Here is a 27,835-nt window from a genome sequence, read left to right as displayed (position 1 = left end):
TTAAGAACTTCTTCACATCTGTAGAGAAACTATTGAGATACTAACTATCTTCGCTGTCACAACTAAATCTAATACAATTCTAATCTCTAACATCACATGCTACTTGCTTATATCTCTTATCATAAGCATACACACACTTTACACACGTAAAATTCTTATTTTGCACTCATAATGTGCGAATTAAGTACATAAATGTCATCAAGATAGTATTTAAGTCTGCTCATTCTGAAAGATTTTTTCAGTATCAAGTCAAAGCTTTTTCCAAAAGGATCGAAAAATTAAAGAATTAAAATGAAATTTTTACTTCTACAAATCTCATTGTTGTGCCTTTTAGTAGCGTTAAATGCAAATCCAATTGAGTTGGAGCAAGAGTATGGTGATAAATTTCAGGGTGATATTGTGCTGACACCAGAACAACAAACTGAAACTGAACATACAGGCAGAGCTGGAAGAACTGGAACTGTCAATACAAAAGTTCGATGGCCTAAGATTAATGGACGAGTTACAGTTCCTTATGTGATTGATGCTGATTATTGTAAGTAGAGTTGTGGGTTGTGATTCAAAAGATTGGACTAAGATACTTTGGGATTGTCTCAGCCTGAAGAATTCATCGAAATTCTAAAATTCTCTTCCAATTCACAGCATCATCCGAGAGGAACCTCATCCTAACAGCAATGAATGAAATATCCACAAAAACTTGCGTATCATTCATTCCCCGTTCAACTCAAACTGACTACATCAGAATCTTCAGTGGTGATGGATGCTGGTCATATGTTGGAAGAATTGGAGGCAAACAAGACCTATCATTGAAAAGAAGTGGCTGCATGGTTCATGGAATTGCAATGCACGAAATGATTCATGCATTAGGCTACGGCCACATGCATCAACATTATCAACGTGATTCAAGAGTGAGAATTAATTATGGAAATATTCAAAGTGGAATGGATGTCTGGTTCAAAACTCTTGATCCAGCATCTTGGAATAATTATGGAACAAGCTATGACATCTCATCTGTTATGCATTACGGTCCATATTCATTCTCTAGAAACGGCCAAATGACAATTCAAGCTTACAGCTCAACAGATCAAAAAGTTATGGGACAACGTTCATATCTCTCAAGCGGTGATGTCGCCAGAATTAAGAACATGTATGCATGCTAAAGCTTATTAATTCCAAAAATGCTGTCGCACGCAAATTTCAACATTAAAATTTAAAACCTTGCTATTTGCGATGATGAATCCACACTCCCACATATTTGACTGATAAAATCCACAAATAAATCCGTTTGCACAAAAATCACAGCACAGCATTTGATGTACAAATATTTAGACTACTCATTTCAGCTACAACAAATAGGTTATAAAATTTACAAAAGATTTAATTTTTTTTTTGTACACAGCGCTAAATATTTTATTAATGAAAAATAAATGTTTGTAATTAAAAATTGAAGTTGGAAAGCTTTTTAATTGGTTTGGGATTTTTGGGTAGCTTAGATAAGAATCTGGGTCAGGGATTTTCTTGAATTTGTTGGCAAATTGAATTATTTTATCATCAAAAGGCATTAATATTGAGCATATTCTATTTTACTGTTACATAAATACTAGATATGACCCAATTATTCTCTAGTCCTGTTTAAGATCAGCTTAAGGATGTCCTATGATGCAGGAAGCTATAGATAGAGACAGTATTGCGATAAGGCCAGTTTAAAACGACATCAGGTGGGACATGGTTAACAATTGATCTTTACGGCAAGTGAGGTTAGTAAGTTCCAATTAATATCCAAAAATGCTGGAATTTCATAATATTATAGGAAGTATCTACGCCTTGAGTGTGACCTTAATAAGCCAATTCTAATTTTAAATTCAAAATTAGCCAGTGACTTTAATAAAGAACTTGCAAAAAAATTTAAAAATAGCTCATCGGGTTTCCTCTTAAAAAGAGCTTGAAGATATAACGAAAAATCAAATTTCTTTTTCCAAAATATACTGAATAACTCCAAAACATCAACAGAATATCAAATATTTATTTTGCAAATTTTTAACTTCATCATCCTACATCATCCTCTTCATTTTTTGCACAATTTTCTTAATATTCTAATATTGAATACTAGAATGTTCCCCCGCAAAACATGGTGGAAAGATTTATGAAAAAGAAGCGTTGCTAATAGCTGAATGACGGACAGAAGGACAGAAGAACAGACAAATGACTTAAATTATATTATTAATCAGGGTTATTTATAGGTTTAAGGATTATCATTTTTCAAATAATCAGTCAATTTAAGTAAGACAGTCTAACAAAATCTTGATTTACCTTCCTTCCTCAGAGCGTTACATAAGTGAACGACCCCATATGTTGAGGTAGAGTTTCAAGTATTTAAGCTCCATGGCGGACCATATCTGAACTCAATTTGTGCATATGCAGATATCAACAAATTTGACTTGAACCTGCCATGAAGATACCACAATGCTGTCCACAAGCCGATTTTCACCTTTCTGAAGCCATATAAAACTTCAATAATTTAAATTCATAATCCTGATCTCAACCCTGCCATAACATGACATAATAACCCATCCGTACGAAAGTCACCGGATGTTTTTCTTCCAAGCATCATAAACTGTGTAAAGAAGATTTAATTATTTTATGGGAGTAAGCAATTAAACCATAATAAGGCAACGTAAACATCCTCAAAAATTTGCGTTTATGGCTTCCGATAAAGCTAATGTGAACATTATAAACAAAAAAGTTGTGTAAATTATGTCAGATAATGTACGCCAAAAATTCTTATATTCAAATTAATAGTCAACAAATTCAACATATATCCACAAAATGAGCATAGAAAATATTTTGACCATAAATTTATAGCTCATCGCAATTTTCAAATTCTAACCTATAAAAAAAACTTTTCCCTTCGGTCCTCCTCTTTATGTTTAGCCACAAATTTCACTCGTCTCTAAACACTCTTTATCTGCATTTGACTCATAACATAAAAGCACATAAAACAAGTGAGTTATGGGTGCCGCAGAAAAAAAAACTTTGAAATAAATTAATTTTATTCCTTTACCATTTTCCTGCCTTTTTTTTTATTTATTTCTCGGATGCTGTTCACTCTTATTTCCCATTCATTTCACTTAGAACATCAGTTGCGGTAATTTCAGTTGCTCGATATAGTGTGACGATGAAAATAATGCTTTCAATAAATATATATTGATGTGTATGCTTATGACATTTAATCGCTCAAATAGAAGGCTGGAAAAAATTGGACGAACAGGATGAATGGTGAGAGACGAAAAGAGAATTGAGGAAGTTTGGAGTTGATGACGAGGGATTTTGATGGCGCATGTTTGAGTTTCATTTATTAACATCCAGTTAGCTTCAAAAAAAACATAATTTACTTTCAAAAAAGTTCAATTTGCTTCCAAAAAGCTCAATTTGCTTCCAAAAAGCTCAATTTGCTTTCATAAAAGTTCAATTTGCTTTCAAAAAGCTCAATTTGCTCTCAAAAATATTCAATTTACTTTTAAAAAAGCTCAATTTGCTTTCAAAAAGCTCAATCTGCTCTCAAAAAAGCTCAATTTGCTTTCAAAAAAGTTCAATTTGCTTCCAAAAAGCTCAATTTGATTTCATAAAAGTTCAATTTGCTTCCAAAAAGTTCAACTTGCTTTCAAAAAGCTCAATTTGCCCCAAATGGACAAAGCGAGCTTCTCAAGCCTAATTCTTAATTCCCCAAAACAAAACTCCATCAAAACTTTTAAGCTTCTTTTTATTAGAAAAAATAAGTCAAAGTTCACATCACCAAAGGCATTGAATGGCATTAAATCATCGCATCTCCTGCAACTGATGGACATCTGACATGCCTTTTTTTTTGCCTCTCTCAAAACATAATTCGCTTATGATTATTATTACCAACAATAAACAATAAAGGAATCGCTTTTTTTTATATTCAATCAATTGCACATCATCAATTTTGCTCTCTTCTCACTCGAAAAAAAAAAGTTCTGACCTCAATCACGTCATCGCCACACGAAAGGCGGATAATTCAATTTATCAAGAAAAAAAATAGCACCGTGACAATATTTTTTATTTCCTCTCAACTGAGCTTCTCATCTTGTGATAAGCGACACGCATGAAGTTTGATAATAAATTTCGTTTGTTGTACGTTAAATTCACTTTTAAATTGGAGTGGATTGCTTTTTGGGGGGAGGAAGGATGAAAGTGTTTGAGTAGTTGTAATAATTGGGGGAATTAAGTGTGAATTTTTGTATTGGGGCTGGCTTGTAGGGTTCAATGTCTAGTCGAGTGCAGAGTTGCTATAGCTATCCTAACCAGTGTTAAATTTGCAGCCAACGGCGACCATTGTCCTTGATCGTCAATGCTTAACGGCGTAACCCAATGCCATTAGACGCAGGCTGCCAAAGACAAATGGTGACGATTAACAGCAGCTTTACAACGCTTGTTCAGTAACTTTTGGAGAACTCGGTTATTTCCAAAAGACTTCAAGTCGATTCAAGCTGACTCATTTCAATTAAATGTTTTGAGCCAGTCTTAGAGCCGATTTAATTTGATTTAATCGATTCTAGTCAACATCAAGCTTTAAAAACCCTCAACCCAATTCTTAACATTCCCCCAAATCACAACACATCCATTCTATCCCAGTTTGTCCTAAATTAAATTCAACACTAATATTCTCACAGCTCTATTTATTTTATTTTTGTGTTTGAAATAATAGGCTTATGTCTGGATTAATATTCCTCGTATTTTTTTTATGTTCAATATATTTTGCATCAATTATATTTATTGATAAAATTGATAATAAAACAAAGCTATGATGTATGTTTATTTTGAATGTGGGATTTTAAAAATATTTGCAATGGGATTTGTTTCCATTTATGCTGAATTGAAATAAAAGAAAAAACGGATAATTTATTAAATTTCGGATATTAGTTAATATACTTGTGGATGTGACAAGAAGTGTAGTTGGGGTTTTTGAGGAGGGGATTGGTAATGTATGTGACAGGTGTATAGATGGAGTTTTCGGTTAGAGGATGGGGAATTGTACGGGAATCGTTGTATCGAAGATGTAAGAGGTAACCAATACCCTCTCCCGGAAGGTACAGTGAAGACCAGAGAGTCGAGTTCGACTCGAATTTTAAATGGAGTCGACTTTTTCATACAATTCAGTCGGAGACCTGAGTCGACATTTTTAGTCAAAATCTGAGTCGACTTCGAACTCTGATAAAGACTTAGACTAGAATGAGACCAGATTTCAATAAATTCGGCTCTTTGCTAGAGTCACGTCAGCCATAAGAAACATTTTCCACTTTATCTACCTTCTCCCATTCAAATCCGCCACTGCATTCACCTACCATTAAACAATAAGCCCAAAATATGTGCATATAATGATTGAATAACCCCTAACACCTGACCTGAATCTATATTCAATTTTCAATATAAATTTTTGAATAAATGCGACTTTAAATTAGCATAAAAAACTTTAATTTAGCTCAAAATGCATCAAAATATGACAACAGCATCACTTACCGCATAGCTCTTTTCAAAAAAGCATTTGAAACTTTGCAATATTAAAATGAAAAAGATTTTTAATGAATAAAACAATTTTAAATTTTTCTATAAAATAAAAGAAAATGAAAACAAATAAAAAAAAAAGTTTTCAGCTATAAAGGAACAGAAATAAAAACTCATTTAATAGAAAGAAGGAAACGATGCTGCATGCGTTGAATGCTGAAAAAAAAAACTTCCTCTCTTTTTTTCATTATTTAAATTGCATTTCTTTTTCATTATTCATATGAATATTCAGTGCAATACATGCATGCAGAAGTCTATTGTCATTTTTGTTCCTCCTTTATGAATTTTTTATGATGAATGAAAAAAAGTGCTTTAAGCATGGAAGTTGCGAAATAATTCATAAGTGAATCTCTTTTATTGAGGATATATAATTTGTAAGACTGAATATGAAATTGAAATTAATTCTTTCATTTCGTACTTTTGCTTCATTTGATGGCAAATGAAAAAAGAAATAAATGATAAATGCTGTGCAGACGCGTAGGAAGCTGAACCTGATTAGCAGAGTATAAGAATCGCTAATTCCCTCCTAAATACATCACTCCTAATGCCGAATAATGACAATCACAATTTTCTATAGAATTTTAATAAAACAGATTAAAAAATTAAAAACGCCTAAAGTGTATGCAACCGAGCAACAAGTTGTACAAGTCTTATTGTGAGCTTTTTCTTAACTTTTCGATTGAATTGCCGTAAAAATAGAATTGAAGCTGTGAAGGAATAACTGAGAAGATTCAAGAAACAGCTTAGCTGTATTTTTATGTGACGTATTTGATGAAGGCTTTCTATTTATTTGTAAATCCTTCATTTTAAATCGTGTAGGAACATTTCTAAGTAAGCTCTAAAGCTTCAAGCTCTCGTTTCAATATTAATTCAGTTTCAATGAATTCAAGTTGGTTCTATTAAATTCTTTCATGAATGTTGAATTTACAGCTACAGTTCTTAAATCTGATTGTGATCCATTGCCTCCCTTAGGTTGCATCTGAATGATGGCTCTATTGATGACAACAGCTTGCAAATTACCGATGCCAGGTGTATTACTTTCGAAATTGTCTTTTCATGAGTTCTTGGGTAGCCTTCATTAATTGGAGCTTCAATAGGTCTCTCAACAACATGTTCAACTTAACGAAGTCGACTGAGTCTGATGTTCAATATAATGATGCCTAATTCTTAGTTTCCATCAATAAACTGTCGCTAACACGCAAAACGCATGGTTCCAAGGTACACATATACCACTACGGTACTCAAAAGTGGCCAAAAACTTGTTATGGTGCTACACTTATGACTACACTGATGGAATGATTCAAAGCCAGAAGATCAAGCTCAAAATCAAATTTCATGACGTTGATACTCAAACTTAAGTTTCTGAAATATTGAAAAATTCAACCAAAATTCACTACCTTACACTTATTTTGCAGTAATTCCACCAATTCTCTGCCTGAAATTTTGGAAGAATATTAAATTTATACTTCTGAAATACATCAACTGCCTCAAAAATTCCTCCTGATAAATAACACCAAACACAAATTTTGACAGCTACATCCAAAAGAAAGTCTTATGCTTTATTTATCATTTTTTGTGCAAATTACAAATCAAAATGAAATACAACCTTACAATCATTTACTAAATCTTAAAATTTTAAAAATTATTCCTCATGAGTATTTTCCTTACATATTAAAAAAAAAAAATTGATTTAAAAATAAAAATGCTTAAAAGTTCTTATCTGATTATGAATAAAAATGTGAGATGCTTAATTTTGTGGCTGATCATCCAAGAAAATGACATCATCGTCAGCTTCTGCAGTAGATTGTTGACTCGGTGTTTCAACTTTTTCAGGTTCATTCGGAATCTTTCCAATAAAATAATCAGCAATGCGTCCTGCCTCACGTAATCCACTCAACAATGCGCCATGTACTGTGGCTGGGTAGTTACGGATTGTATGCTCACCTGTTATATTTTTGGACATGAAGAAGAATGAATGTTGATTAAGATAAGAAAAAATGCAATTTTAATTAAAAATGTTGCAGGATCATTTTTAATGTTTTAATTATTTTGGATGGGGATAAGTCGATGGGGGTTGTTCGTAAATGATGTAAGTTAAGAAATATCTATCTGCTGTAACAAACTAAGACAAAATTGAGGGTCAATGTAACGGTAGGCTATGAAACAGGTCAAAAACATGAAGAGTAGCATGAAAAATAGAAACAAAAGCTACAAGCTTGTCAATTCTCTACAAATATCGAAAATAGTACGCATGGCACAGAGTACAAGGGTACTCAAGGTGCTATTTGATAATTATTTTCAATATTGGTCGAAAATTGACAAGCTTGTGACGTTGATTGCTATTATTCAAGCTTAACTTCATGTTCCTGACCCGTACCTCAAATCTAACATTTAATTAGTCTTCAATTTTGACTTGCTCTCGTACATTTAGCAGTGTAAGTATTTAAGCAACTAAAAAGGCGTCAATTTATGAATGGTAGGATCCGAACAATTGTCCCTCGAAGTTCCAAACCAAGTTTTGGTCAACGATCTTCCCAACAGGGACACGTATTTAAGATAATATGGACGGATTACAGATTTTAAAAGACTTTGCAATCAACTCCTGCATCTCCATCATTTATGAACAGCCCAATTAAATCCCTCAGTCAAATAATAATCCTCATTTCCCCGAAAGAAAAAAAAACAGCAAGAATGTCTTTATTTTGGTTAATTTTTTAAATTGCTAATTTAAGTATAAATTATTGAAATTATCACAATCGGACTTACAAATCCTCTTAAAAATTATTTTAATTTTTTCTTTTCTTAAATTCTCATGTTATTATGATATCGCAAAAGAAATGAAATTCAAATTGATGACAAGTGAGGTAAGCATGCCGAGAGCAATAAATATTTATTAGAACTGATTATTATGTAATTTTCTCATTATCATGTAATTCTTTTTTATATTTCTTTATACATATATATACAAAGTCTGAAACGGTAGCAGGAGCAGCAGCAAAAATAAAAGACAGACATGGTAAGAAGAATATATGCATGCATAGTCAGTTGATGGTACTTTCGCGCGAAAAAAGAAAAATGGAATGTCAATTTGATAATGATTTAATTAGTTCGCTTTAAACGGCTTAATTAAAACTGCTGATTTGCTTCTGACTAAATTCTCTTTTCAGCCTTCTTTTCTTACTTCATGTGTTTTATTCAAGAAGTCATTTCGTGCTGTGTGTCTCAAAAATGTTACTGCATTTAATATTGTAGTCTTTTTTTTGCATTTCTCGTTTTCGTGTATAAAGAAATTACTTTATTTTATTGTGCCACGTTAATTTCTTTTCAGTAACATCCAAATTTAGCAAGTTAGGGATTTATGTTGGATTATGAGATGGAGAAGCTGTTATGTGGGCAGTTTTTAGGTAGTGTGGAGCATTTAGAAGTAGTTTGAGTGACATTCTTTATGAAAAACTCAAGATTCTTTCACTTTGATCAACCACGACTGATTTGTCAAGCATAGTCCCATTACTAATGTACCCAGCTGTACCATGACAGCTTTTTCTCTTGCTTAGACATCACATGGACCTAGTCAACCCATAGAAAATGCAATAATGTACCAGTCTTTGACTATATCTCAGCATACTTAATAACTACTTCTTTTGACAGTCTTGACCTATCAAATTAAACCAGAACTTGATTCCTATCCTGACTACACCCTTGATAAACTACCAAGAACCTAACAAATGAGCATTTCAAGAAGCTACTTGCAGCAATAATGCTTCAAATTCCCCAAAAAACCTTCTCTTCCCAAACCCAATATCCATCAAAAGCCTCCACAAAAAAACAGCACGCATAACTAATGCACCATCAACAGACATAATGCAGAAGCCACCGCATCAAGACATGTTAATCCAAAGTTGAGGAAAAATGCGCAAAAAATATTTATTTTTTCGTAAATTCTCACTGACCATCTCATTACGTGTTATTGACTGTAACTTTGGCTATATGTTGCTGCTGCTTTTGTTGCTGATTGAAATATCGTGATAAGCTTATTTCATGGATTCGCTGTTGAAGGCGAATAGATTGTGAATAAGGTAAAGAAGGAATGTTAAGAAGAGGTTAAACGTGTTTTTTTTTGGGCAATGTAAAATGAGCAGCATCGAAGTGATTGATAAAATAAATAAAGATTCACGAAGATTTCGATAAATTTATAGATATGACCATAGAAATAATAACTTAATTAACTTACCAGCAAAGAATAATCTCGGCAAGATTCCATCGTCTTCATCTTCATTTTCCTCATCATTCTTTTGTTCTACTCGTGGCTCCTTATTTCCATGCGGCTTAACAGGTGATGCAAGTAAATCGTAATCAGTACCAGATGAGCCAACGGATACGAAACTGTACGAACCACGTGCCCACGGATCAGCTCTCCAACGTGTGACGACAGCCTCTTTTGGCTGCGGGACATTTTTATCACCGAATATACCTTTTAATACAGCAATACAACGTCCGACAATAACATCATCGGATACATTTTCCATAATGTGAGCAGATTGACCGGCTACAAGTGCCAACAATACCGGCAACTGATATATATTCCAAAACAGAAAAAGTTCGCCTATAAAAAAAACAGGAACAGAAAGAGGAATTAAGGATATAAATTGGAGTTTAAAACACATCAATTTTGTTCTATGCTTTGTAGCTGCCAGCTTTTATGGCTTAAAAATCGAATTTTTTATTCCGACTACCAATTGCTCATGTGAGGATTTAAAAAAAAAAGTTTTTTGTAGGTATTATTGCACTTTTTACAATTGGCAGCATCATGAAATTTTGTTGGATGTGAATTGATTTGTTAGAGAAATTTTTGCATTTTATTAAATAATTCTTGTTACATAACTAAAGTACAGGATTGATTTGATATTGTACATGAATTTATTCTAACTTTAAACATCTGTTGGAACAAAGGAATTGACGCAACAATAAAAAATCAACCCTTTTGTACAACAGGAAGTGAATGTTCGTACTAGCAATCAGAGTTGGGCGATTGGTGAGGAGCTTAATGATGCTAGGGATTGCTATTATTTTGGAACTATCTAAAACCTGGGTGACTTCATCTGGCGACCATCATGGAACACAGAACAAAGTAATCAGCACCCATTATGAACCCACAATATGCCATCCGATATGTATTTTGTTGACAGTTCTTATGGACGACATGTTGATTAATGCAAGAATGACGCCATTTTAGGGAGGACATTGACAATTAGGATTTTTAGGCATGTTTAGCAAATTGATTGTTTAAAGGCTTCTGATAGAATATTTACGACAATTTTGATCGAATTTTGACCCAATTTCGATCAGATTTGTCCGATTTTCTTCAAAATTTTGCTGATTTTTCAAACAATTTGACGAATTTCCATTGTTCCCACACCCAACCCTATGTTTTTCACACAGCACTAAAAGCCACCCTCACCAACTCAACTCTGCCCCTAACAACTCCATACAAAATTTTCGTGAAATCATTCAGCAACACCCGTAATTTAAAAACAATTCCCCTTTCCAATCGAATCCCCCATTTAACACTCACACCTCAATTTGCAAAAAATATTCAATGTGCAGAGATATCAACAGCAACTGACTGTACAGAGACATTAACAGGAAAATGCCAGAAATTGCCGTATGATGGTAAATTTATTGTCCATTAAAATAATGAATGTTGACTGTTTGATTCAAAAAAATTTTCATTTTCCATTCATTTTGTTGTTTTGCAGTCGGAACTAAGGGGGTTAAAAATGGAAAAAAAAAAAACTTTTTCTTTCATTTCGCTCATTTTCAACTTCATAAAACTAGCAAACAAGAGAATCTCTTCTGTAGAAAATGTTATTAAATATCATATTATGTCAATTGCCAACTCAATTGGCACTTTTGTGGCGGAAGTTGAAGGGAGGAAAAGAATCTATAAAAATAGACTCATTGCTCTCATTTCGATTGCGATTGTAATTACAAATCGATTTTCAATTACTGACGATAGTGTGAGAAACGAGCTGTTGCTAGGGAAGAAAATTGCGAATAACGACAGACATAATAAAAGCATCTTTTACTAAATTGCAGGGGAAGGAAGTTAAAGATGGAATGGGGTGTAAAAAGTCTTTTGCATGATTTCAATTTATTTCGCGAAAATTTGCTTGTGTTCTGAATAATTTAGTGCATGTCTTTAAGAGACATCTTCACAATGTTCATGAGATGGCTGGGTGTCTATTTCTATGCATTTTCTGTCTGGTTGTACTTTATTCTCGTCGGACAATCCCTTTATTCATGTGTCTGTGTCTGACAGCCTGTCATTTGTCCTTTTATTTGTGTCTGTTTGTCAACTAGTCTAGCTTTCTGATATTCTGTCTGACTACATTGTATCAATGAATCAGTCTATTCATTCTTCTTGCAATCCACTTCAAATCACATGTATAGAATTAGAACTGAGACTAATAATTGCTCAATATTAAAGATATTCGTCTATTTGCATGTTTTTTCTTGTGATTTTAGCCCTTCCGTTTTTTTCTGAATAATATACGGCCGATTTCACTAAAGTGGATTATCCTCATTTTCGGATAATCTATTTCAGTTTTTGGAAATATCTCAAACAGCTTGAATTTCAGAATATCAATCTCAGATCTAAATCTTTATCAGTTTGTTGATCAGTGATGGATTTTATCCAATTCGAATAGAATAAGTCAAATAATCGACCCTAAAGTCAATGGATTAAAACCGAATCCAGTACCAAGTTAGAGTCAAGCCAATTTAGAACCAGATTTCTGATCGGTTAGTGTTATTCGGGCTAAGAATCCCAATACAAAGACCAAAATTCGAACATTCATAAGAATTTAATTCCAATCTCAAAACTGCGCTTTCAAGTCCCATACTTGCAGCTCCCTGAACTTAATTGAATCTACTTTACAATTCTCTAAAGAAATTATACATCGTCAAGTCTGTTTTGACTACATTGCTTTTTCTATTAGGTATAAAATTCATCATTTCTGACATCATTTTATGCAAAACAAGTAGCTTGGTAATATTTGCTAACAAATTCAATTGAAAATGTCGAGAACAAAAAAAAAATTGTTATATTCAAATTTTTTGATGCTTACGCAAGTTTCTGAGAAACGAAAGCAATTTTCTTTTCATTTCCATATGCAAATTGTACATCTATTCTGTTAAAAATTTCAGGCGAGATTTCGAAACTTGTCAGATCAAATTTAAATATTTTTGGTATGTGCTTGTTTCGCAAACAATCTACCTAGAAAGAGTCTAAAATATTCATTGCTAAATTTCCTAGAATTTAATATTATTTCGATTGAACTTTTTCAGGTGTAAAGATTGGATTCGCCTCAGGCATTTGAACAAAAAAATATTTTTATTGTAAAGAAATTTTAAAACAAAACAAGAATTCTACCTCCGTGCAGTAGATTGGACACAAAAGATAAAAAAGAGTTCCAATCTAAAAAATATTTGCACCATTTTAAATCCAGTAGACCGTCCATTTAGTGAAATTCAGTAGTATCACCGTCACATAGTTTCTCTCTTGTGTTTATTTATTTTCATATAAAAACAGCAGAATGTGGACATGAAATATGTTGGTATTTATCGAATAGTGAAGAATAAATAAAAATTCGACAAATATTTCATCCAATCTGTGTTAAATCAATTTTTTTTTAAGTCTAATGTTTGTCTAGCAATTGGCAAGTTTTTACTTGTTTATTTTGTATTTTGAGGTATTTATCTTGGATGAAGTCGAAATTGTGCTTTCAAATGGAGAGGAAGAATTCGCGTTGAGAACAGAACTGGTTCAGAATTTGCAGAGCTTGAAGTAGACTCGAATTAAGTATGAAGTCGAGTCGACTTGAACCGAGTTTTCCATGTAGCTATGACAACATGCTAAACGAAATCCGGACTAACCCTTCTGACCACCCTATTAATGCATATCTCAAAAGATACGTGACTAAGAATTGGCACTAGGTCGAGACTCTAGCTTAATATTACCAGATTCGGTGAAATCCGATGACGGTCAGCAAAATAAGTAATTAAATGTGTTCCAGGGCACTTCTGTTAGTAAACAAGAGCATAATTTCCAAAAAAAGACGACATTTAAATCAATACTAAGCAAATGAACAGCCTATTCACAATTATTTGACCTCAGCAATAGCACTAATCCACAATTGAGCAATAAAATTGAAACCTCAATACCAAAACATGCAAAATTGCCTCCAAATAAATAATCTACATCATTTTCAATGAGATAAAGTGCTGTTATAATTTTTGACCCACAATATCTCATCCGCAAAACTCGAACAAATCGATTGCAATGCTCAAATACATAAAAAGATCCACAGATCTCAAAATATGGAAGCGAATGAAAAAACACAAGAACAATAAAATATTCTTTTGCAAAATTTATAGCCTCAAAACTTTATTTGAATTGAAAATGAATTTAGGTCATTGAATGGATTGAAGCGTTCAAAAAAACTAAGTTTTTTGTACATAACATAAATTATGTTGATATTCAAACTCATGCATAGAATAGAATTTTATATGTTAAGGGGAGCAAAAAAACTTTCTCCTATTCATTTCTAAAACCGATGCTATCTATTTGCAATTACATGCACAAAAAGTCAAAGTTTTCTTTCAAAAAAAAAGGAACATAAAAATGGATTTTAAATGAAAATGGAAAAGAAAGTTTCACAATTTAACTTGATTTTATTTTCAAAAATAAATTTTTACCCCAAAAAATAGAGTCAAGTTTGACGCATTTGAATGATAAATTTTTAATTGGAAATTTTAAACCAAATTTCCAAAAAGTATCAGAAAATGAAGCCGAAAGGAAAAGTTTTTAGTACGAACTATTATCACACTTATCTTTAAAAAATTATCATGTTTATTTCCTCGTATTTCTTTTGATTCCTTCATAAACTTTTTTTTGATGCATTCAATGAAACTTCTTCTTTAGAGTTTTCATATCAGTGTTGGGAATTGGATGTGTGATATGAGTTGAAGTCTCATATGAGAGAATCCCAAAAGCATAAGTTGGAAAAATTCAGTATCTTGGACAGAGTCAAGTTGATGTAAATCAGTATTTGTCATTGACTTGAAATCAGGTTGGCATGATGCTATCAACAGAGGATATTATTGACGTTTAAGGTGTTTTATACCATACGGGAAGTCTGAACATTGTCAACGATCCAAATGGAATCTTCTCTATGAATACAGACCATCTATCGGTTTCTTCCCGATCCTAAATTCATTTTAAGTTTGAAGATACCCAAAGAAAAGTCATCGACCCATACAAAAAATTGCAGCTAACGAAGACATGAGTAACCAATTTCAACCTTTTGAGTCTGCAGGAAAAATCACATCATTTGAGCCTTCGAAGAATTAAATTTAAATTTTACTAGACGATTTTAGACGGTTGTGTATACAAAAAAGCAGAAGTTTTTTCAAATTTAGATCAAAACAGCATCTGACCTAACGAATCCCCTAGAGGACAAATTACTCTTTGGCTACCTTTATGTCTGGTACTAAGGACGACAAATGCCATCCAAATTCGTTTTGTTGTCACTTGAACTTCACATTCAACTAATCAAATAGAAATCTGGCCAGTAGAGATCCTTTCTTGTCACAAACATAGTCTGATCCTAACATGCAAAGAACATTCTTTCATATTTTATAAAGTCCAATATGGTAGTTAAAGGTGGCCTATTTGCCTTTTCGGGTGAGTCAAATATAACATCCAATACACCAACCCTGAATTTCTCAATGCAACTGAAGTGAAATTTTTCATTATTTAAAACTCATACACAAAAAAAAGGAACTAGAAAAACATACAGAAAATTGATATCAAAAGAGATTAAAGTTTGATTTAAAATGAATTGCACATACGGGAATTGCTTAACGTCTAACTTCTCTACGTGCTTGTTTGTTATTGATATCTCTCAACTCAGCAATAACAACCTGCAGCATGAAATGCGAAACAAATACAGGAGAAAAAGAACTTTTTTTTTTAATACTCGATGCTATTGCAGTATTTGAAAATTGCTGAAGGGAAAGAGAAGGAACGAAGGCTTTTTTGCAATAGGCTTTGGCGGCATGATGCAACTACGACAGTAAAATATGTTGTATCTGTGCAGAAAGAAAAAAGAATTTCAAGTATTTTATCTCAGCCACAATAAATACTCTTTTTTTTCGGAATAGCTTTCATGTGAGAAACTTCAAACGAATCACTGAAATAAAGTGAGTTACCAACCGATTAGCAATTTTTTTATTTCCCAAATATTTCCATGAAAAACTATCAAATCTATCAAGTGTTATACATTTTTGGATAGGTAATTTAGTTTCCTATACTTTGCCAGGAAAATTTTTGGATAATTTTTAAGTAAAATAGTCATTTTGGGTATAAAACGCATTTGATTTATGTGAAGTTTCAATATTTTTGTGATTTCTCAACAATGAAATTATGAGAAGCCTTGAAACTTTGCAAATATATTGCTTATATAAATGTCAATAAACTGTAAAAGCTTCAGAATTTTCCAATGAGCTTTTCACGAGTTTTCCTAACCTGAATTTTTCACTCTATAAGGTCAATTATTTTGATAAATAGAAATTATAAATTATAACTGTTTATGCTATTCAATTCCATTTCTTATAAGCTTTCCATTGATATATTACAATCAAGGATGAAGCATAGGAATAAAGAGAAATCAATGAAAAAGTTCAAAAATTTCTGAAATTTTTGCAACTTTTCCGCCATCTTGAAATTTTCACTGCCTTTTCTGGTTAAACTAATTAACTTTTTTGTAATATTCATACCTTTTTAGAATTGTATTTATCAGTACTATAAACTACTTTAAACCGCATGGTTCTGAAATAAACACAACTAAAGCTAGAGGAGCTTAAAGTTGAGGTCAAATGAAATATTCCAAATTTACAAAATCAAATTTTTCAAAAACTCCTAATTCGACTTCTATTTATGTTTTAATGTAATAAAATGATGGATTATGCAATATTATTGTAATGTCAATCAATAAAATATATTATTCTTCATTAAAACTCAAAAAATCAAACTTTTACTTTTTGTCAAATGAGTATTTCATTTGACCCCAACTTTGAGCTCTTCTAGTTTTAGTTGTGTTTATTTCAGAACCATGCGGTTTAAAGTAGTTTATAGTACTGATAAATACAATTCTAAAAAGGTATGAATATTACAAAAAAGTTAATTAGTTTAACCAGAAAAGGCAGTGAAAATTTCAAGATGGCGGAAAAGTTGCAAAAATTTCAGAAATTTTTGAACTTTTTCATTGATTTCTCTTTATTCCTATGCTTCATCCTTGATTGTAATATATCAATGGAAAGCTTATAAGAAATGGAATTGAATAGCATAAACAGTTATAATTTATAATTTCTATTTATCAAAATAATTGACCTTATAGAGTGAAAAATTCAGGTTAGGAAAACTCGTGAAAAGCTCATTGGAAAATTCTGAAGCTTTTACAGTTTATTGACATTTATATAAGCAATATATTTGCAAAGTTTCAAGGCTTCTCATAATTTCATTGTTGAGAAATCACAAAAATATTGAAACTTCACATAAATCAAATGCGTTTTATACCCAAAATGACTATTTTACTTAAAAATTATCCAAAAATTTTCCTGGCAAAGTATAGGAAACTAAATTACCTATCCAAAAATGTATAACACTTGATAGATTTGATAGTTTTTCATGGAAATATTTGGGAAATAAAAAAATTGCTAATCGGTTGGTAACTCACTTTAACTTGACGGATTTTTTTATTTTTTTTTATTTTTTGACTGAGATTCTCACATAGAAAATTGCACATTTATCGCCCAAAATTAAAAAGTTAAACTTTTTTTTATGCTCGTAAAATCAATGCAAAAAGAAATTTTTAATGCCTCAACCCGAGGAGCCATTTTTTTACGGCAACATTTGACATTTACTTTATCCTTCACAACAAACTCCTCTCACAAAAATTTAATGTGCGACATTAAAATCACGCATTGCAAATAAAATTTTTTTTTTATAAAAGCGAGAAAGAAGCGCAGAAAAAAAACGTTAAGTATTCAGGCACAAAAACAATAAAAGGGACATATGACGACGTGTGCTAAGCTCAAAAGGATATAAATTAATATTCTCTATACAGCTAACATGAGATGATGATAAAAGTATAAAAAGTAAGTGTGGGATGACTTTTGATAGAGATTTGAGGGTGATTTTTGGTGTCTTTTATGGATATTGTGGTTGATGACTAAGGGAATTTTCATGCTGAACTTAGCTGGTGAAAGGGACTGTGCGAAAGACTTGGATCAGAGCTCGAAGTCACTTACTGACTTTAATCGACTATTTCATACAAAATCCGAGCCGATTTCAAGCTCTGACCGGGACTATGGATATGATGGCTATCTATAGCAGGCCGAAGATGAGGCAATTCTGGGATCTTTTAAAGTGTGTAAAGTTTGGAACGTTGGAAGCCCAGAATTCTGTCTGTAACAAGCTAGACTGCAAGTTCGATACAAATCTAGCACCATACTTCAATATTTATCCAAATTTGTCCTATAAAGTAATTAGAATCTGTAAAAGTTACCTAAACCAGCTTTAATCAGAGCATAGCCATATGGTCCATTATTACAAACCCATAAATCGCCTTCCATACACATCCACATCCCCTACTAAACACAACACTATCCACTGCCTCATAATCCGCGCTAATAACACCGTAACATCCCATGCACATAAGTAACTAAGCACACATATAAAAAAAAATTTGTGAACACATGTGTGGCATCCATGAAAGCAGTTCCTCTGCTCGATGTTACATTTAATTACAAAGTTTTTTAATTAATTTTTATACTTATGCGAAGTAATGGCGGAGAAAAATGAAGAAAAGAGAAAATTTTGAAGATTTTTTCTTTCGTGTTTTTAGATATAATAAGGTTGTATATGAGTCCTTTAAGGGCATAATAAAAAAAAAAATACACGTAAGTATACCTAGCTACGTACATATATGAACTCATAAAGTTATGCCATGAAATGAGGGAACGATCTGATACAAATTTGTGTGATAATAAAACAAATTATGTTCTTCATGTCGAGCTATTTATAATTTTTACTTAGTAAGTTTTTGCGAGCAGCTTAATGGAGAAAAAAGCTCATTAATGGGTACAGCTAATATTAAAGGCATCAACGCAAGCATAAAAATTAAATGAAAAAATGCCTCAATTTTAGGGTATTAAGTATCATAGAAAGATTTTTGAGATTAAAATATTGAGATTCTAGAATCCTTGACAATTTATGTCTCTACAGCTATCTTCAGCCTATCTCAAAAAGCAAAAAGCAGTTCAAATTACTCAATCTTTGTTGCTGGGTATCAAATATCCTAAAACTCATCAAAAATTCTCATGAAAGTCGTATTAACTAATTCCAAGAAATCCACAAAATTGCGCATTTCAGATATAAAAAAAATATTTCTCAATAATACAGAAAAAGTTCGTAATTTAATCCAATTAAATTTGAGTTTTGAAATGTCTGACATAAAAGGCACATAAAAGCTTATGAGACTTAATCTCTCCCTTACGTACTTTATCGTCTGATTCAATGGAAAATCTACTTCAAGACAAAATTATTTTCTAAATTACACTTTCTCTCTTATTTTGAGGCTGTTGTGATTTGAAACTTGTATCCAATTACATCTTCAGATTTTCAATGTCATCGAAAAAGGTATATGACAGGGAGTGGGAAAAAAAGCTCTTCACAATTTTCGCAATTATGATCCTTTTTTGATTAAGATAATGATGCTCCTTTCTCAAGTCAATTTTTTTCCCTTTCATTTTGTGCTATTTTCATATCTTCATCATAATCATCATTCAGCATTGTCGTTATTCTTATATCATTAAGGCAATGGCACACACCAAAAAAAAGGTATAACAAAAATCTGGCGGATGGAGGGGTTAAAGACTAAAATTAAGGTGATGATTACTTCACATTTTCAACCCAATGATGAGACATTTTTCTTGTATTTAAAATTGTCATTAGTCGCTTTCCATGTCGTCGACATGACAACTTACTCTTCGTTCATTTATGCATTGAAAATTCCTTTTTTTCCCCACTCTTTGCGAGAATATATATGCGAAAAAATACACTTAAATCCAATCTTATGTGCTACCTTACTGTCGACATTACACCCACGAAAAAGAGATTTTTAGAAATTAAATGGAAATATATTAATTTTTAATGGCATTTCGAGCCCTTCTTGATGTCTGCTGTTTTTTAACTTCATATAAAATACAGATACATTCACCATACATGTATGGGGAAATATGATGATATGTAAAAGATAATGGTATGGATATGCTTTCACATTATGCGGCTTTTGTCGTTGATATTATCATCATCCGAGTCAATTTTTTATGTCTTTTTTGCGTAAATCCGTTTTATTTTACACGACATATTTTGCTTCTACTTTCCCTCCGCTACTACTGCTGCTGCTGCTCTTTTTTATTTTGATAGCAGGAACAAAAAGCAAACTGAAAGCCGATTGTTTTAAGTCATTCGGAAGAGAGCAAAAAAAAAAGCAAATTTATGATAAAGTCTCTTGAAAATTGGTAAGATAAATGTATGACGTGCATGCACAAGGATCACAAAAAATTTTGATTCCATTTTATGAATAAAGTGCTTTCTTTTATGCTTGTTAAACTTTTATGGCATTCTCAAGAGATCAGAAAGGAAATTTTGGGGATTAAATTGTAATTAAAATGTCTCAGAGCGGGGGTGGATCTGGGAATAATTTTGGTGGATGTCAGTTGATGGCAGGGGTGTAGTTATGATGGAATTTGGGTTAGGTCTTGAAATTTTCAGAGTTCTTTGTGTACTTTCACGGATTTTTCTATTGATTGAAGTAAAATGACCTCAAAAGTTTAAAACTTAGTCGGATTCTGAAGAGAAGCTTGCACTTGATGATGCAATGGGCTCATATGTCCCTCAGATAAGGTTTACGCAGTTGAAACGCTTATCTTCACCTATATCAATGCCATAAATGAACTACTAACATCAATACAAATGAACCTGCCCTACATGACCCCCTCGAGCACACCTCTGTCCTAAAACAAATTAAATTTTTTTCCAAAAATACATCCAACTTTGTCGCAATTTGTATTCATGTTAGGCATTGTAATGTGGGAGTAATCAATTGAATAAATTGTTACAAAACATTAAGCAATTTTACCTCAAAAAAAAAAAGAAAAATTTAGTTGAATTATTTATCTTGCAATTTCATCATTAAAATGCTAATGAAAAATAAATATAGAAGAAGAATGATGCTAGCGAGTTGAGAATACATATTTTTTCGATGATTGCCTAACAAGCTGCTTATTTCCCATAGTCATCAACATAAAATGATTGATACGAAGGTCTTTGAATGGGAAAATGCTAATAATCTATTTTTATGCTAACATAAAAATTTCTTTTTTTTTATTAAATTCCAGAAAATATTTATCGTCGAATATTTATTTTTTTTTATTGGCAATTCCATAATAACGTCAAAAATTCCTCATTTTGCGAAATTCAAGTTGAAAAGAACCTTAAAATGAGATAATTTTTTTTTTGTGTCATCCGAACCATCAATCATTTCAACAGCAATAAATCAATTTATTAAAAAAAAAATTATTCCCTGAGTTCCCCATAAATGTACATACATACACATGTATTTGTTTCAAAAAATTGATGACGTAAAAAAAATTCGATTAAAAATCAGCAAATATATGAGATGACTTTAATAAATTCCAATAAGTGTGGATATATGCAAAATAAACATTAACCTTAACCGTAATGAAAAACAATAATTTGTGGAAATTTTATAGAGTTGGATCTAGTTTCATGGATGGGGTTATAAAAAATAATTATGTGTCTGTTCCTTTTTGCCATAACATAAAATATATTTAATTTGATAAAATTAACTGATTTATAGTTTTCCATTTCGACAGAGAAAAAAACAAACATGAGCATAAATGAGTGTGTCCAGGTATGACGTTCTGTGTTTTGAGGGAGGTGATGTAGTTCCCCAGGGCTAAAAGCTGATATACTTCGAACTGCTCGAAGGACAACCTAACGGCGAGATATCTCTGGCTTATGGACACTCATTGATCCTTGACTGAATAACTAGCCAAAAAGCATCAGAATTACAGGTGTTCTTCAATCGTATAAAGCGTCTGGCTTCAAGACCGGTTGGTATGTCACAAGATATAGTTTGAACAGTCTCAGTAGACACATGGTGTAGAAATGAAAACAAATTCGCCACCAAGTCAGCGTAACTCAGACCTTAACTACCGGGAGCATTATGCAACATACTTCTTCTTAAGTACTTAACCATTATTTATCATCTCCATTAAATACCCGAGCAAAGCATTTAGCTGACTTGACGTCAGTGGCGTCACATCACGACCAAACGACCCCTAACAAGCCATCCTCGAAAAAAGCATCACGATTTTATTTTTTCGGTTTTTAATTTTTATAAATTGATATTCCGATCAGTGTTGCAATCTGCCAGTTTTTCTGCAGAAGACACTTTCTTTATAAAGATTTTATCTGCGGAAGAAAGTTGTCTTTTTGCAGATAAATAAAATTGTCTTTTGGAAGATTGTGTCTTCCGGTAGATTTAATCTTCCGCAGAAAACTGTCTTCCAGTAGACAAATAAAAGTGTCTACAGGAAGACAAAATCTGCATGTAGATTTATTCTGCCGCAGAAAAATCTACCAAAAATTTCATTTTTTTTTGCAAAATCCCTAATTTAACAATATATTACCTATTAATTATGTGGTATTTATGTTCCAGAACATTAATAATTATGTATCAAAGCTTTTAAAATCAATTTACATGGAATTTTCATGCAAAATTGTGCGAAAACAAATGTAAACAAAAAATAACGGCATTTTGAATTTTAAAAGTTATTTTTCTCTATTTACACATGTTTGAAATGATCTACAATATTTTTAAAGCTTTGTTACATTAATATTGATGATTTCGAACATAAATAGTACATAATTAATAGGAAATAAATTGTTAAACTAGGAATTTTACAAAAAAACGAAATTTTTGGTAGATTTTTCTGCGGCAGAATAAATCTACATGCAGATTCTGTCTTCCTGTAGACACTTTTTTTTGTCTACTGGAAGACAGTTTTCTGCGGAAGATTAAATCTACCGGAAGACACAATCTTCCAAAAGACAATTTTATTTATCTGCAAAAATACAACTTTCTTCCGCAGATAAAATCTTTTGAAAGACAAATTCTGTGGAAGAATCTGCTGTCTTTGTCTTCGGCAGACATCTTCCATTGCAACACTGATTCCGATGCCTTTTTTTTATTTTTTTATGTTCTGTAATATTCAATTATGTAGATATATGTGTATTCAAATTGACCATTTATTGGTTTTATTATGTACGATGCTTGTTACTACCAGCAGCTCTTTATCAAATAACCCAAAAAGATTTTAATATTTATTTATTAAGATTCGATTTTTTTTTTTTTTTGTTATTTCTTCTTCTTTTTTATTATCATCCTCTTGAGTCTGCTTTGTATTTCTTTTATTTTTTAAAAAAAATTATTCGTCTCATCGCGGATGCGCGTTTTTTATGTTATATTCCAGTCTTCTTAGTTTGTTCTTCTTTCGCTTGTCTTTACAATTTCAGAATCAATAATTAATTTCTTATATTGGCCCTTGCCATATTCTGCCACCCATAATGTTCATTTCTCTTAATTCAGTTGATGATTTTTCTTGTCTTTATTTCATCCTTTACCGACTTTAAAGTATATATGAGAATTCTTATTTAAAAGGCCACCAATCAAATAAAGATGAATCTTTATCAGTGTAAAGACGGGTAAAATAAGAAATATTTATAAAGAATTAAGAAGTTCTCGGCTCTCGGTCTTCTTCTTCATTCAGTCTTTATAATCGGGTCTGTTTTCAATGAACTATAAAAGAGAATTAAAAATGATAAAAAATGTGAAAACAGTAGCTAAGTTGAGAATGGGATCATTTAAGAAATGAATACCTATAAAACTCGTCGTTAGACGTATTAAGTCGAATAAATTTTTTTTCGCATTTTTTATTCTTTTATTTTTTTAAATCAATTTCCCGTGCGGCACATCATGACAATGTCGGTTTTATGGAAAGCCATAAAGCTTAAATTATAAATGCAAAGCTTCAATACTTTGGCATTACAATGTTGATTTGATTGTTGATGATATGACTATTATATGACGTTATCATATGGCTGTTACGTGGAATTGTGGTTTAATTGCTTGTGATATGACATTGCAACATTACTACTTGACATAAAGTTTCGACAGATGACTGTCGTATGACATTGCAACATGAGTGTCATAGAACTGACTAATGACATTGCTAAGTAATTGTCACTAAGAGACCATGTGACATAGTCACACAACTGTCATATGACACCGAAACTTAACCACTGTTGCGCTGCTCGGGTTTAGACTGAGCGAAAAGTTCCATATGATTTCATCGATAAATTCAACATAAACTCTATCTGAACTGTTTTCAAAACATTTTCATTTACTAGACGTTGTCGAAACTTATTTTCTTTCCCTTTTTTAAAACTTTCAAGTTTATTCCATAAAACGCGTTATTTTATGACACTTTCCAGACTTTTTTAAACTGCATTTTATTTTCATTGATACAGGCCATGACTTAAAAATAAATTCACAATGTCAATACGAAAAGTAAAACAAAACTCCCGACACTGACTAAATTGCTGTCGCTGTTTCTAGCAAACATTCTTGTTCGTCTCATGCTACAAGCTTTATGCGTGTGTATGTGAATATAGTGCATCAATATAATAACCAACGATGAGTTAAAAATGCATTTAATAATGATTATTGAAAATAATAAAATACAACGTCGACGACAATGAGATATGTTGTGCACGCAATTTGACAATTAAAGCACAACAAAAAGGAATTTAAGAGTATTTTTTATTATTTGATTGTTTTTTGTGTCGATTTTTTTTTTCATGCACTCGTCTCTTTCCTCTTTGCCTTTTCTACCAATTATACATACTGAACATCGATAAGGGAATTATTAAACAAATATTTTATTTAAAAATATATATATGTATACATAAAATGCGTGTAGCTTCATCGATAAAAATGCAACATTCATGTTTTCAATCAATTTTGCATTTTATTTCATTTTCATGAATTTTTATTGAAAAAAAAATGGAGAAAAATTGTTTTTATATTATTATGAGAAATTGTTTTCTTTTGCATTTGCAGGGTTGGGTTAGGAGTTTTGCTTGAGGGGCTGGGGCATCTCTAAAGATGACTGCTTATGACTTCCCATAGAACCAGCTCTATCGCATGTCAATACCCAATCCCAATTTCACAGCAACAATTATAGCATTTACCCAGAACGTCTGCAACCCCAGACACATTTCGAAGCAACCAGACCCTGTCCATATACACGCCCTTGAGAAATAAATTCTTCAGTATGCAAATTTTCTACGACCTCACCAATCGAAACATTCCACACAAAATATAAGTCTTCTCCATCACTGTATTTACTTTTCCATTTTTTTTAGGTCGAATAATGACTGCAAACATGCAAAACAACAAAAAAATATTCAAGCAGACAAAAGCAGAAGAGGAAAAACTTGCAACGGAAGCCTAATTGATTTAAATGCATTAATTTTTTGAATTTTAATTAATTATTATCTTGATATAAAGAATTCCATTCAATACAGAAGCACCGATATTGTCGGTATTAAAAGATTTAATGCATATGGTGATCTGTATCCACCTAATCTATATTTCATATCCAATATTATAAAATATCAACAATTAATTGAGATTACTCTCTTTTTCCTTTTCTTAATGAACGATCAGTACCAAGTGTGAGTCTATAAAAATGGAAATTATTTATCCCTTCTCCCTTATTCTTTAACTTTTCTTCATTCTTTATCGATGCCAGAAGCGAGAAAATTAATTGGAAATAAACAGCTCTAATCAATTGTTTTATAGTCGAAACACCACCAACTGCTGCTGCTGTTTTCTCGAGAAATTGCAATTTGCTATATTTTTTGCCTGGTCTGTAACACATATAGCATCCGCTTTTTATATACATAAGAAAAATATAGAAAAAAAAGTAGAATAAAGCCAGAACGTAAGCGGTAATTAAAAGATGTGGTAAAACATAATTCAACATTAACGATTATGTGAACAAATAAAGTTCTCCTATTTTTTTTATGCTGTAACATGCAACAAACTAATCAAATAGAATATCTTTCACGAATATTCTCAAGTCCCCATGGTGAGCTTCTTGGATGGCGTTTAAAAACATTCAAGTGCATGAACATGATATGTGCAAAAAAAAAATTAAATACATAAATAAGTGTGTGAACGAAAGTGAGCAATAATAAAGAATGTAATTTGTAATTTAATTTCATTATCATTTATTCAATTTTTTTTTTCATGTTCTGCTGTTTGGAGATGATTTTTTTCATGTTGTCGTTCTGGTCGTTAGCTGAATTTTTTGTAATGTTAAACACTGGAATGTGTGTTGATTTGGCTTTGTTGATTTTTAATTGTTTTGAAAAAGGAAGTTGCAACTAAATATGGAATCTGACTAAATTTAGGTGCTGTGAATGCAATAATGATTGATTTTTTGTTATCTTTCTAATGATCAAAGGATGGTTTTTTAGTGACTTGAGTGAGTTTCTCACTTTTCTAACTCTATATAAGAATCTTATGTCAATCTACTATTTCAAAGAGCAGCTTAACCCATTCTGAAGACTTCAGTTGACAGAATATTGATATAAATTATAAGATTCAAGATCAACTCGCTGATATTGCTTCATTTTTGATCAACTTTTTGACCAAATTAGAAGAAATTGAGACCATTCATCCAATTTCTCCTAATTATTTTACTCAATATACAATAAATTGATTAATTATAGAACAAATAAGTTCAAACCAAGTTCAAACTACTCAAATAACCACGAAGATACTTAATGAGGAACTCGTCAATCGAAATGAGCTAATCAAACTAATTCCAAACATTGCAGTCCTAATATGGATTTCAACTAAGGAATACAAATCATTTACGGGGAAGTCTCTGTCACGATGATATTAAAAAACATGGATAATTGACCTTTAAAATTAAGCAGAAGTCTTCGGTAATGAGAATCTGCAACAATGTTACTGGCTTTATATTTCACATCTTGTATCTCAAAAAACAAATTAGGTCAACTAGAACATTAATTTTAAAAAGCTGCTGAGGTATCAATTTGAAAGATGAGAGTATAATACAAAGAAAGCAGCACAAAACATCTTGAGATTCACAAAATGTGCCAAAAAAATCACATCTGCCTCTCATCACAATGCGTTTTTTACCAAAGTATATAAAATGCCATTCAGACTTCCATGATATTTAATATAAATTACATTCTCAAGTACTCATGAAAAAAACTGTACATTTTAAGTGCTCCCCAATCAGTAATAACTTTTAATGTTTCACTTTCGATTTCCAAGCACAGATTTGCCACTTGTCACACTTGTGAGATTTTGCAGCGCTTAAAAAAAAGCTGAAACTTTTTTTTTATGGCTCAACTCGCATCCAATCATCGCCTTAAGTAGATATAATTATATCACGTTAAGATATTAAAAATGTGCAAAATAGTTAAGATATATATGTCTTAAAAAGCTATAAAAATTATCACACAACAGGTTTATATTCAGTTTATTTGCAATTTAAATAAATTAAATTAACAGGAATGTGATAAACGATGCGATTATGGGCAGTCTTAGAAAATATCAGTCTTTTGACTCAAATGGCTATAAAAAATTTAAATTTTCTTGCTTTTACCTTTTTATTACCGTCCAAATTGTGTTCTCTTTTTTTGAGGGCATTTACACTGGGCCACGGAAAAAAAAATTTAATTAAAGTTTTTTTTTTGCTTCTCTTCCTTTATTTTAAATTGTGCATAATTTTCATTTTATAGTCATTCTGCTTGTTTTTTTTTTGTGTGTATCTGCTGTATCACTTTTTGCCAAATGGGTAAAAAAAGAGTCTCATTTTATGCATATGAAATAGGATTGAGGCACACAAAGATGAAGGAGAGACAAGCTACAAATAATGAACTTCATTGTGCCAAAAATTCATTTCTACTCAATAAAATTTCATAAAAAAAAAGAAT

General features: G+C 31.7%; 2 protein-coding genes across 2 annotated transcripts in view; one reads left to right on the top strand and one right to left on the bottom strand.

Moving 5' to 3' along the window:
* Positions 1 to 257: 257 nt before the first annotated feature.
* LOC139086267 (hatching enzyme 1.2-like) lies at positions 258 to 1,449 on the top strand. The gene is made up of 2 exons (XM_070634672.1): positions 258 to 535; positions 643 to 1,449. The coding sequence occupies exons 1-2, from the start codon at positions 292 to 294 to the stop codon at positions 1,158 to 1,160; spliced, it is 762 nt and encodes a 253-aa protein (XP_070490773.1). The 5' UTR covers positions 258 to 291; the 3' UTR covers positions 1,161 to 1,449.
* A 5,658-nt stretch (positions 1,450 to 7,107) lies between these two features.
* The window catches only part of Su(var)3-3 (lysine-specific histone demethylase Su(var)3-3), a 182,177-nt gene continuing 161,449 nt past the window's right edge, over positions 7,108 to 27,835 (bottom strand). The window contains exons 7-8 of the mRNA XM_070634470.1: positions 9,815 to 10,186; positions 7,108 to 7,527 (exon numbers count right to left, since the gene is read on the bottom strand). Coding sequence (XP_070490571.1) covers positions 7,331 to 7,527; positions 9,815 to 10,186 — 569 coding nt within the window. The 3' untranslated portion in view covers positions 7,108 to 7,330. The remainder of the gene's footprint in view (positions 7,528 to 9,814; positions 10,187 to 27,835) is intronic.

This window comes from Chironomus tepperi, unplaced genomic scaffold (genome assembly GCF_022539635.2).
Source record: "Chironomus tepperi strain 1889 unplaced genomic scaffold, CSIRO-AGI_Ctep_v1 contig_85, whole genome shotgun sequence".
NCBI classification, from domain to species: domain Eukaryota; kingdom Metazoa; phylum Arthropoda; class Insecta; order Diptera; family Chironomidae; genus Chironomus; species Chironomus tepperi.
This window is presented reverse-complemented; position numbering and strand designations above follow the sequence as displayed.